Here is a 12,010-nt window from a genome sequence, read left to right on the forward strand (position 1 = left end):
AGAGACAAGAAACAATTGAAGATGACTTTAAAGGATTCACCAACAGTTCTTGCAAGTGTGAGGGCGAGCATAAGAACAGGACAGAACAGCCTGGCATGTTAAACGTGCCTGAGTGGGAGGAGCACAGCGCGTGGTGGAGGTGGGGTGTGTGGGTCACAGAAGCGGCAGGAGGAGGGAGCACGGGGCACGTCAGGTCTGGGGCGGGTGGAGAAACCTTGGCCCCTGAAGTCCTGTATTTCCCCAGGAGGTCTAGCACCCTTCTCTTTCCAGAGCTCTGATGCCCAACATTTCTATAGATTATTTCAGTATGTTTCTTCCTTCAGAAGAAGCCCCATGTGCTCTTTCTAACTGGAACGTTGCTTTTTTTCTCACATCAGAAATCTTCCCAAATGAGCAACAGTGACCTCACAGTAGCAGCAGTGAAAACCTCTGCAAGGTGGGTGCTTCATGTGAATTCTCAATCAGTGGAGAAATTATGTTCATTATGAACTTATGTCATAAAAGGGATTTTACTTTCATGAAAGCCAAAGCAAAAGCTGGTGTTCATTTTTCTCAGGACTGAAGCAGTACAGATAGGTAGCATTACTCCCTGAATTACTTATTCCGATTAGAAAAGCAGACAAATTTAGAGAATACACATGTGAAATACAATGTTGTCGAGGGTGAGATCAGTGTGGTGCATTCCATGTAAGGACAGTGAACATTCATGCTCTTTGGAACTACAAAAACTATTCTATAAACACGGTTCATCTCAATGCACCATCACGTAGGAGATGTATAGAAAACAGGACAAAGCACCATTGTTGGGGGAAAAGGGACAGAAATACACACAAGGGAGCTCCCCCGGTGTATGCCGTAATGACAAAGTGGCAAGATGAACAATGGAGCCGGTTCACGGGGCCAGAATAAACAGGAAAAGGGCACTGCTGAACTGCTAACACCTATCCAAATTAATGCCAGATTGTCTCCAACCAAAACACTTTGAGATCATTTCTGGCATCATCCTTCAGTCAACTTAATCTCCAGTATATCTTTAAATGACTACATAAAGCTAAAGTAAATTAAGGTGGTCAGTTTGGGGAGGTGGGGTCATTCACCCTGGCCCCCCGACATCTAGTCTGATTATCTTTCTAATTTTACAGACACAGAGGAACTTCAGCCCAAAGAGGTGGCTTTTCCAAGACTGTGTAGTATGTTACATCAGAACAGGGGCTAGCACTGAGCTCTTATAGCACGGAGGTTAGAACTATGCTTTTTTTTAAAAAACAAAATAAACTCCTTCCTCTATAACTTTTTGTTGGATACACAAAGAAGATCCTGAAATCTTACAAGAAAACAAGCCATCAGGAAAGCATGGCTTTTTATAATGATTTTTTTTTTTCTTTTTCTTTTCGGTTCGCGGGCCTCTCATTGTTGTGGCCTCTCCCACTGCGGAGCACAGGCTCCGGACGCGCAGGCTCAGTGGCCATGGCTCACGGGCCCAGCCGCTCCATGGCATGTGGGATCTTCCCAGACCGGGGCACGAACCCATGTCCCCTGCATCGGCAGGCGGACTCTCAACCACTGTGCCACCAGGGAAGCCATATAATGATTTTTAACAAGAGTTGAAGGTTTACTGATTGACCCTGTCTTAGCCAGAAATGCAACTTACCAAGACTACTGTAGATTTTTATGGTTTTAGGGGCAAAAAAAGAGGAGACGTGTATAGTTGAATGAACAGTGTCCCTCCAATTGCATATCCACCCTGAACCTCAGAATGTGACCTTATTTGGAAAGAGGGTCTTTGCAGATGTAATTAAGATGTAAGATAGGATGATGTCATCCTGGATTAGGGTGGGCCCTAAATCCAAGCACTGGTGTCCTTATAAGGACAGGACAGGATACCAGAGACACAGACACACACCAGGGAGAACACCATGTGAAGACAGAGGCAGAGATTGGAGTGATACAGCTATAAGCTAAAAAAATCAAGGATTTCGGGCAACCACCAGAAGCTAGGAGAAAGGTGTAGAACCAGCTCTTCACCCAGAACCTCAAGAAGGAACCAACCCAGCTGACATCTTGATTTTGGACTTTGGGCTTTCTGACTGTGAGAGAATAAATTTCTGTTGTTTTTGGCCACCCAGTTTGCGGTATTTTGTTAGGGCAGCCACAGGAAGCAAATACAGGCTTTGTCTATGTGAATGTGCTTACGTACACTGCCAGGGTTCACGGGGAAGGGAGACACATCTCTCACGTTGATCCGCTGGACATTCTCAATCAGCAGACCGAACAGAGGCAGGTAGAGAGTGGCTATCCTTGCCTGATGGCTCTGAAACAAAGGCACAAAGCGTAAGTTTATCCCGGACTCAGAATTTAATGATGGACTGAGCTAGCACTTGGCCATCTCCTGTATTTGGATCCTTCCTATAAAGATTGCTGTTAGATTTTATTGCATAAACAAAGAAAGTCTTAGTGCTGTTACCACTAATTTTCTAATTGCTTATTTCTTTATATTACTCAAAATGAAGGACACTTATCAATCATATTTCCTTCCATTAGAGAACACTCACCCTGGAAGCATATCTGTCATCAAAAGAATGCTTTATCAGCAGGTTCTTAAGCACACCAATGGCAATCAGCCGGACCTCCCTGAACTCCTGGAGGGCGGTCCCCACCTCCCTCAGTAACAGTCCCACCAAGAAGTGGTTTCTGCAGAACTCATCCGTTAATGCATAGTCAAGCTGGAGATCTGAAATGAGGATAGAAACCGCTTTAGTTAGAAAGGATGTAACACTCTGTGAATAAAATAAAAACCAAGCCCATCCTTTGCTTTCAGCCTCCCCTGTGTGTGTCATCAGGTGGAAAGGGCTGATAACCTAAAATACTGCTCTGCACTCCAAAGTGAAAACAAAATTTAAATACAAATAAATGCACTGGATTTTGATTTTAAAAGGTATTACATCCTACATAATTATTAAGTTAGTGAATAGTTTTAGTACCAATTTTCAGAATACAGGACAGCATGTTATATTACAAATGTAATTTTGTTATTGATATGAAATTTAAAAATAAAATTGTAGTAACTGACAACATTACTGGGGAGTAATTTGTGCATAAGAGACACGTAATTAAAGAATAAATATAGGTGGTCTATTAAAATGTTCTTCACTACATGAGTTCATTTATCGATTTCCTGGTCATTAATGCCCATATATGCCCATTAAAACCCAACGTGTTTAAAATGAACGAGTTACCATATTACCTATTATTTTGCTATCACTGAAGATCTTATTTGACTTAGAATTTTCTAAAATATACTCTTAAAACTTCTTTACCTCAAAAAGCCAATAGAAAACTGATATAAATTAGAACTAAAATGGACAAAGCACCAAATCAAACTAGTAAGTCATCAGCAAGCGAAGTGACAAGACTGAAAGCTCTTCTGGAAAAGAGATAAGAAGCAGACGTGAAACCTACTGAGGGAGGGTAAATAAAAGCAGCTAAGCATCACACGCTAAAGCTGAAATACACCTATCCAGAAAGCTGTGGCTCGGATTTAAATTCTTATACTGAATCCATTGTTAGAGGAAAGTCTATAGGCCTCTCCTTTAACTTTAACGCCACGTTAGTTGCTTCTAAACCTATTCAAAGTCTGACCCAAGTCCTATGAACTCTTTAGCAGAAGGATGGGAAAGAGCGTTCATCTTTCCAGAATACTCATGTCCACTGTTTACGATTTTTAAGTCCAGTTTACTGAAAAGACAGTTCACAGCTTGAATTCACATGATCCCCTTAGAAGGAAAACTATTTATGGGTTTAATTGCACACGTGTGTGTGTGTGTGTGTACATGTGCGTGTGCAGAGAGGAGAGTGGAGCAGGTGAGAAGGGTAAGAGGAAGGAGGATGCTGAAAAAAAAAACGAAACTTTATTCCTATCAGTGCAGTTATGGAAATTATCTGTAGCTGACCCACCACCTGCCTAGGGCAGCCCTTCTAGCCGCCAAATACCCCAACAGTCTACTAAGAGCTTGTGCGAGTCTGGGGTACCTGAAGGGTCTCCTCCTCACTCCTCACTTGGTTCTACAGGATAGACAACTGGGCCAGTGGGGAAGACGGACATTAGCACATGTTCACTGCCCAACCACTGGGCAGCAAGAGCTATCCTCAGCACCCTGAGAGGTGAGAGGAAAACGGTCACGGTCTCCAAGGACAGGTGGGCTAGGAACTGAAGGTGGGGTGAAGGAGGGTCTGGGGTGCAGGGTAGGGAGCAGTTCACTCCAGGTGGGGCGCTGGGAGAGGCGAGGGGGAGACCTGGCTGGGCCCACAGGGGAGGTGCTGAGTGACTGGCCAGGAGGAAGACAGGATGCCCAGGGAGTTGCTGTGTGAGGCTGAGAAGTGCAGGGAGGGCCTGCCATGTGTGAGGAGCTGGGACCAGCAAGTGCGCCTGGCCTATGGGGAATAGTGCGGGGTGGGACAGGCGGGCGGGCTGGGGTTGGATGGGGGAATGCTGAACAGCCCAGGAGCTCAACCCCTCACCTTCTTCAATTATCACCCCAAAGTTGCCTTCTCAGTCAGGCTTTGCCTGGCCACCTGATCTCAATGCCAGCCCATTTCCTATCCCCTTCCCTTGCTTTATTTCTCTCTCCTTAGCACTTATCACTCTCTCATGTTCTACATATTTCACACAGGTAAGACAGCAGGGGATTTCATCCTTGTTGTCCACAACTCTATCCCAAGGCTAGGTAGAGTTGGTGCTGAGCAAATATTTGCTGAATGCATGACCGCCGACTTCAGGCCGCAGTCCCCCTTCTTGCTCTTTAAAAGGCAAGGTATTTATGTCTCTGAATGAATTCCTTTGTGAGTTTCTCTCTGAATTTCAGAGTCAGTTGATTTAGGTGTCATTAATAGTTTGGTGGCATCCTTCCACTTTTTCTCTCCTTTAGCATAAATAATCCTGAGCACATACAAGGTGCTAGATATTATTTGACAGACCCAAGCGACGAATTTGATTCATTTGACTTACTCAGTGAAGACAAAGAAATCTCTATGACCTTAATTCTCTTCAAACTCAGAAAGGATACAGAACAGTTAATAAAGACTCAGCATGCAAACATAAAAAGCATGTGAAAAGCCATGTTGCTTGTGACATAGGTTACTGCTACTGCTATAAACAAGGACTATGAAAATGGTGGAATAATACATTTTTGAAATGAAGCAGAGCTTTTTGTTTATTTGCTTTACTTCTTAAAGAAACATCCTAGAGGACCTAGTGACCCCAGGAGCAAAAAACCAGATGACTCCCGGGAATGCTATGGCAATGTCTTAGCTACAGTGAGAACAAATTCACTGGTTTATCATCAATTTTAAAACTGATCCAAGTATATGACAAATGCCTACATGAATAGCATACGTAAGCATTTCAGCAATCACTTGCATTCTTTTTCTTTTAAAGGAGGAAGATGCAAGAAAGGAAGCGTCACACCCCACACCTACCTACAGGAGTGTCATTTGACTCCACAGCTGGTGAAAGAAAAGCTAATTCATAAGAAAAAAGAAAAGTGAAACAAATAAAAATAAACTACAGTAAATAAAATGGATTACTATCGTTTAAGCAATGGAACTTTTCAATGAAAAAGAGTCACACTGGCATGATCTGTAGTCTGGTAAATTTGCTAAAAAGAAGTAAGTTCCTACATAGCATTTTATCAATTTTTTTTAATGGAAATTTAACAAGAAAAAAAATCAATTCATCGATGAAAAATATCAGATAATTTGAATGTCATGTGTGAACTAATTCTCTTTTCTTATTAAAAATGAATGGCTCTCTTTCTGAAAAGACTAGGATTAATATATTTCAAGATAAATTACCTTGGTATCTTTGAATCCTGCCTTTTCCAAATGGCATTGGTAAATTCAATGGAATATAATGTTCATGATTGCACACCACACGGAGAAATTCAAATTTGTATTCAAAGAGGGTCTGCAAGAAAAATATGGTTAGTCGTAAGTTAAATGCCTCAGTGGATACTTGATACAGCCTCCTGAAAAACCTATTAGGAATCACACACTCGTCTTTAGCCTCTTCCCTGTCTTAGAGCTGCAGGCTCTGGGCTACTTTACAGATTTCAGAATGTCTGCAGGGATTTGTTTGAAAATTGGGAACACATTTCATTAAACAATGTCCTCCACTGACTTTAAGGGCATTTATGATTTATGCTCCTCTTACTTCAATAAAGGATTTCAGGCAGCTTATAATTATAGCCACAGGCTCAGTGCAATAAAAAAATGCGTAAGGCAGAGCTTTAAAATAGACACGCAAGCGAAGAGACAGACAATTCTAGCAGAGAAAGGCTACATGGTTATTTCTGTTACCTTGTTAAATAAACTATGATTTGCAACACATATACTTTTAGTTTTGCAGCTGAGAAGTCATTTAAGGTATTTATGAGAAAAATCAACAGGTATTTATGTTGCATGTGGAATGACTGTGTCCCTAATATCTCACACATTAGTGCAAGTACTAGTTAGTACTAGTTAGTATCTCCAAGAGAGGAGAATGAATAGTGCCTCTGGGACTGAAAGAAAATTCTGATGTGAACAAAGAGAAACAGGTGGGTATCCAGATGTCACTCAGGGAGACAAAAAGAACAGTGTGTAACACACACACACACACACACACACACACACACACACACGTGCACACGTGCGCACAGGCTACCTTAGGATCTCCAGGAGCAAAGCAGCTGATGTAGTTGTTGATCTGCTTAAAGACAAACCCCCTATCCATGAAGGTGAAACATCTCTGTGGAGGAAATAACCCACAAAGGTTAAGTATTTAGGCTTTTTTTGAAAGTTGGCTTCTAATCTGCATTTATTGTGAGTAAGTTTATCCTTTGACATAAAAACCTGCCATCAACGTTCACTGAGCATCTATTTGTACAAGTCACTCTGCTAGAAAAAGCACATTAGGCACTTGGCAGACACCCTCTTCCCCGGAGGCCCCCACCTTGATGAACACAGCCAGGCTATGATTCGCATTCTTAGATGCCTCTGGGTTATCTCGAAACTTCTGAGTGATGTGTGGCATCAGCATATTCACAACAGTTTCCACTGCATGATGATAGGATGCAGGAAATCTCTGGTTTCGCAATAACTAAAAAGGATTTAGAGCAAACATTTATTATTTTTTAAGTTGCAACCTTCCAGGGGAAAAAAAAACCACCTCATCCCTGAGTTCATTTCAAAAACCCAGGGCTCTCATCTTATTTATCTGAAATTAGGTAAGATAAATTATTCTTTCTTCTCTCGAAGTACTGTATGAGTATTCTAATACTTCAAATAAATGCTGTGGATCAGGTCTGAGATGTTAGACTTCAGTATGATAAAGACCACTGTGGAGGTATTTATAAAAATGTGGAGATGCACCTTTACTTCCAGAGATTCTGATCAGACCAGCATTTTTACTGCATTTTACTTTGATTCTCATGCCTGTATCTTTCAGAGATTTCTTTAGAAAACACTGTCTTAGGTTTAAGCCTCAAGTACTCAAACTGAACACACACAGAATGGTGACTGTATGTCACTAGTTGAAACTGCTTAGAAGTCCTCTTTAAATTGACTTTACATAATAATTTTTCCCCATCAGGAACGCTTACCTAAGAAATTACACACAGATCACTTAGCAATTAGCTACCACTTACCATATATCTTCTACACACCAGGCACTGCACTGGATATTTTTATGTACTTTTTCATTAAATTCTTAAACACCCTCATATTATAGAGGGTCAGAGAGGTTAGGTAAATGTGTCCTCAGTCACACAGCTAACAATAACAAAGATTCAAAGCCAGATCTACAATGAGTTTAAAGCCTATGCTCTTTCTGCTCTGTGATGCCGCGCTGACCCCTCTGGCCCCAGTGCATGGAACCATTTACTGAAGGCCTGGAATGTGAAGGGGGCTGAACTGGATGCTCCGCGACACTTACCCGTGCATGCACGTGATTCTAAGAGCACGTAATTCTAACAGCCACACCAGGGGGGTGTTTTCATCCCCACATTACAGATGAGATGAAACTGAAGCTTGGAAGGATTCAATAAAAAATACTAACTGACCTTTAATATCTTTCCTTTCCTTCTCCCTTTTAGTGGCAGAACTCCTGGGTTTTACAGGGCACATGGCTGCCCAGCTAGAGACTGCATTTCCCAGCATAAGTTGTGGCAAGATAATGGCCATGTGACTAGTTCTGGCCAATGGGCTGTAAGAGGCTTGCCTTTCCCATAAAAGGAGCTGCTTGCCTACCAAGTCCTCCTCTTTGCCACTGCCTGGAATGTGGAGTGGTGGTGAGCCAGCTTCTCAACTATGCAGACGAGGGTGACACCTGGGCTGGATAGTTGGATAGGAGCTTGAGTCCCTGAATGACCTTGGGGGACAAGATCCCCACTGTCTGAGCTGCCTACTGGCTCATAATTTTCCAAAAGAGAGAAATGAACCTTCTGTCTTAGTTTAGCCACTATTATTTTGGCCTCTTTTGGAGCAGCCAAACCAGTATGCTAATATCAAACAAATAGTATTTTGTAAAGCTAGAACTGGAGCCTAGGTATTTATGCTATGAAAGCATGCATTATTTTATGCATTAAATACCAGAACCTACTATGAAATTTTGAAATGCCAGCTTTATAATAATCTCAGTTCTCAAACCAAAACCAAGACAATCTTAGTAAATGTACACAAACTCAAGAATCCAGTGAGGGAAGGATCAAGTCATAAGAATTAGAAGTTTACCTACTTTCAAAAACAGAAGAGTAAAATTTTAAATTCCAAAAGGATTTTGTTCCGTATGTGCAAACCAGTAACTCTATATCCTGAGGTGTCAGCCTCAACAGATGATCAGCTTCCAGGAACCCAGGTAAGGCCAACTCTAACCACCAGGCATGACCGCCAGCTACCTAAGCTGGCCATTCCTAAAAAAGAGGTCTCCCAAGAAAAGCCTACAGAACGGGGCTGAGTCAACAGCTGCTTAAACCATGAAAAGTGGATGGGGAACTCTATAATGGAAGCATGGGGTGGACCGAGTGGAACCTATTAGTCAATATTATAACTAAAAGTGGGACAACCAGACTCCTATGCATTCTGACGTGATACAGTAGCACCAGCTAAGGTGTATCCTTGCCACAAAGAAAATCAAACCTGAATGGAATTAAGCCTCTAGATATCACTACACAAGGGTACAGGATACAGAGGGTACAGAGAATCATGTCACGTGTCATTGCAAGGTTACAACTGGCCAAATCTAGAATATGGGAAATTCTGCAGGACAAATGGTCTACTTTCCTCAACAAATACACTGCATTAAAGAAAGAAACAAATGGAGAGGAAACAGTGTGAGGATCCAAGAAACTTCAGAGACACATCAACCCAATGCAGTGTGTGGACTATGTTTAGATCCTGATTCGACCAACTGTAAAATGACATTTTTAAGACACCTGGGGGAAACGGAATACAGATGGGGTGTTGGATGATAACAGAGAAGTATTTCTAACTTTACTGAGTGTCATATGGTGCAATGGTTATTCTTTTTTAAGGCTTTATCCATTGGATATTATACACTAAAGTTTTATAGATGAAATGATAAAATATTGGGGAACTGCTTTAAAAATACTCTAGGAAAAAAGAAGTATGAGGGTGGATACCTAAAGCAAGAAAGGCAGAGTGCTGATAACTGTTGAAGCTGGGTGGGTGAGAGGCACATGAGATTCATTAAACTATTCCCTTTCTTTTTCTTTTTAAAAATTTCTATAATAAAATTTTTTTAATGGTGAGATAAAGCTCTCCCTACAGTGACAAACAGCTATTGTCAAGAGTCCCCATTTGGCAACAAAGCAATGAGGTAAGACACACATCGAAGGGTAATAAAGACTGAGGTAATGAGATGACTTTACGGAGATTATTATAAACTGAGATGGAAGAACATGATCTAGCCTAATGAGCTGATATCTAGGGGAGTGAGTGTTATAAGCGCTGGCTCAGGAGAGGACAGACACTAAGACAGCAGGAGACTTCTCAGCCAAACGAAACCTACCTCCTGACCATGTCCTGCAGCCGGCTCTCCCCTTGGTAATGCTGCAGCGTCCGCAGTGGCCCGGCCACCACCTTCTATGCCTCCAGCAAGGGCTGCCGGTGCTCGGTCTGCCGGCCCAGCACCTGCCCACACCTGATCCGCCTCCTCCAGCCCACCTGCTGCGCCCCATGCCCCCCACCCTGCTGTCAGCCCGACACCTTCATGCCCTCCTGCTGGCTGCTCAGCTCCTGCCACCAGACCGCTGGCCTGAGTGGGATCTCCCTGATGACCCACACTCAGCCTTGAAGCGAAGGGCCCTGTGGGCCCTGCTGCTGACAGCCACGTCTCCACAGACACCAGCGAGGGGCTATACCATGTCCTACATCACCTGGGTGCTGCATCCACTGCCACCCAAGTCGCTGCCCACTGCGCAAGGACATCCAAAAGCCTTCACGCGTTCAGTGCTTTGCTCCTTGCTGTGTTCTACTCTCCTGGGTGTAGAGACCTCTCTTCTACAGGCCATTTCACTGCTCAGTGTTACAATAAATAAGACTACTAGTTAATAAACTTCATTTTCCTGGCTTAGCAAACGACAGTAACAACAGAAAAGTAATGGGATAGACAAGAAATTTGCCAATGACATTTCCAGCAGTCTCAAGTTACTCCCTCTCACTGGAATCCTACATCACTTCTCTCTTTTGTCCTGCAAGTTCTTTCCTTCTCCTGTGTCCTCGTTTTCATCTGCAAAACTCGGTCTTCTCTCTAACCTTTCTGTGTTTATTTCTCTCTGCACCCTGCTGGTGCCATATCCTTACAGGGAAAAGGCGTTCCCTCCTCTTTGTGCTGGCTCCACGTGGACGTGGGGGTGACCCATTCAGATCAGGAGGACGAGCAGCCCTCCAGGTAGACAAAGGAGGGAAATGGAAGGAGTCTGGGCCTCTGTAACTTTGTGGAACGGAACCCCCATACTACCCTGGACTTTGAGGTGAGAAGAAATAAACTTTTTCTCTTGTTGGTCAATATTACTTTAGATCTCTGTCACAGCAGCTGAACCCATAGCCCTAAACCATAAGATCTCCCAAGAAAACTGATCACCTCCACCTTCCCTGGTAAACCATGCCCCGATTCTCTCTTTGGAAAGCTCCATTCCACTGTACGCTCACACTTAATATCCAGGTGGCCTTTTATCCCCCATTCAATCTGACTTTACTATGTTCTAAGTCAGATATATTGAGGTTTAATTTACATATACTAAAATTCACCCTTTTAAGGTACACAGTTGGGTTCATCTGGACAAATGAATACAGCTGTGTAACCACCATCACAGCCAAGATACAGTCCATTTCTATCACCCAAAAAACTTCCTCTTGGGCTTCCCTGGTGGCGCAGTGGTTGAGAGTCCACCTGCCGATGCAGGGGACATGGGTTCGTGCCCCGGTCCGGGAAGACCCCATGTGCCGCGGAGCAGCTGGGCCCGTGAGCCAGGGCCGCTGAGTCTGCGTGTCTGGAGCCTGTGCTCCGCAACGGGAGAGCCACAGCAGTGAGAGGCCCGCGTACCACAAAAAAAAAAAAAAAAAAGATTCCTCCTGTCCCTTTGAATCCCCTCCCCCACGCTGGCCCCTGGAAACCACTGCTCTGTTTTCTGTCCCTGTAGTTTTCCTTTTTCTAGAATGTCATATAAATGAACACATACAGTGTATAGTGTATCATGTATATGTGACCACAGTGACCTCCTTCACATAACATAATGCTTTCGAGATCCATCCATGTTTCTGGATGGAAATCAAATCAATACTTTGTTCCTTTTTATTACTAAGTAGTATTTCATTGTATGGAGTTACCACAACCTGTCTATCATTCACCAGTTAATGGACATTTCCAGTTTTTGGCTCCTATGAATAAAGCTGCTATGCACATTTGCATACAGGTCTTTGTGTGGATATCTGTTTTCATTTCTCTTTGGTAAAT

The 12,010-nt window shown here is 43.0% G+C and overlaps 2 protein-coding genes across 19 annotated transcripts in view; one reads left to right on the top strand and one right to left on the bottom strand.

The window, feature by feature from the left end:
- Positions 1-12,010, bottom strand: part of DOCK9 (dedicator of cytokinesis 9) — a 382,898-nt gene that overhangs the window by 65,803 nt on the left and 305,085 nt on the right. For all 18 annotated transcript variants that reach the window (XR_004346614.1, XM_032610708.1, XM_032610703.1 and 15 more), the window contains 5 exons: positions 6,989-7,135; positions 6,701-6,784; positions 5,851-5,962; positions 2,553-2,731; positions 2,198-2,311 (listed from right to left, as the gene is read on the bottom strand). Coding sequence is in view for 17 of the 18 variants with exons in the window: in XM_032610708.1 (XP_032466599.1) it covers positions 2,198-2,311; positions 2,553-2,731; positions 5,851-5,962; positions 6,701-6,784; positions 6,989-7,135 (636 nt within the window). In the remaining variant the exon portion in view is untranslated. The remainder of the gene's footprint in view (positions 1-2,197; positions 2,312-2,552; positions 2,732-5,850; positions 5,963-6,700; positions 6,785-6,988; positions 7,136-12,010) is intronic.
- On the top strand, positions 10,073-10,348 carry LOC116742878 (keratin-associated protein 3-1). The gene is given in 1 exon segment (XM_032610730.1): positions 10,073-10,348. A coding segment is annotated over 1 exon segment (276 nt).

The sequence above is a fragment of the Phocoena sinus genome, chromosome 18 (genome assembly GCF_008692025.1).
Source record: "Phocoena sinus isolate mPhoSin1 chromosome 18, mPhoSin1.pri, whole genome shotgun sequence".
In the NCBI taxonomy this organism is placed as follows: Eukaryota; Metazoa; Chordata; class Mammalia; order Artiodactyla; family Phocoenidae; genus Phocoena; species Phocoena sinus.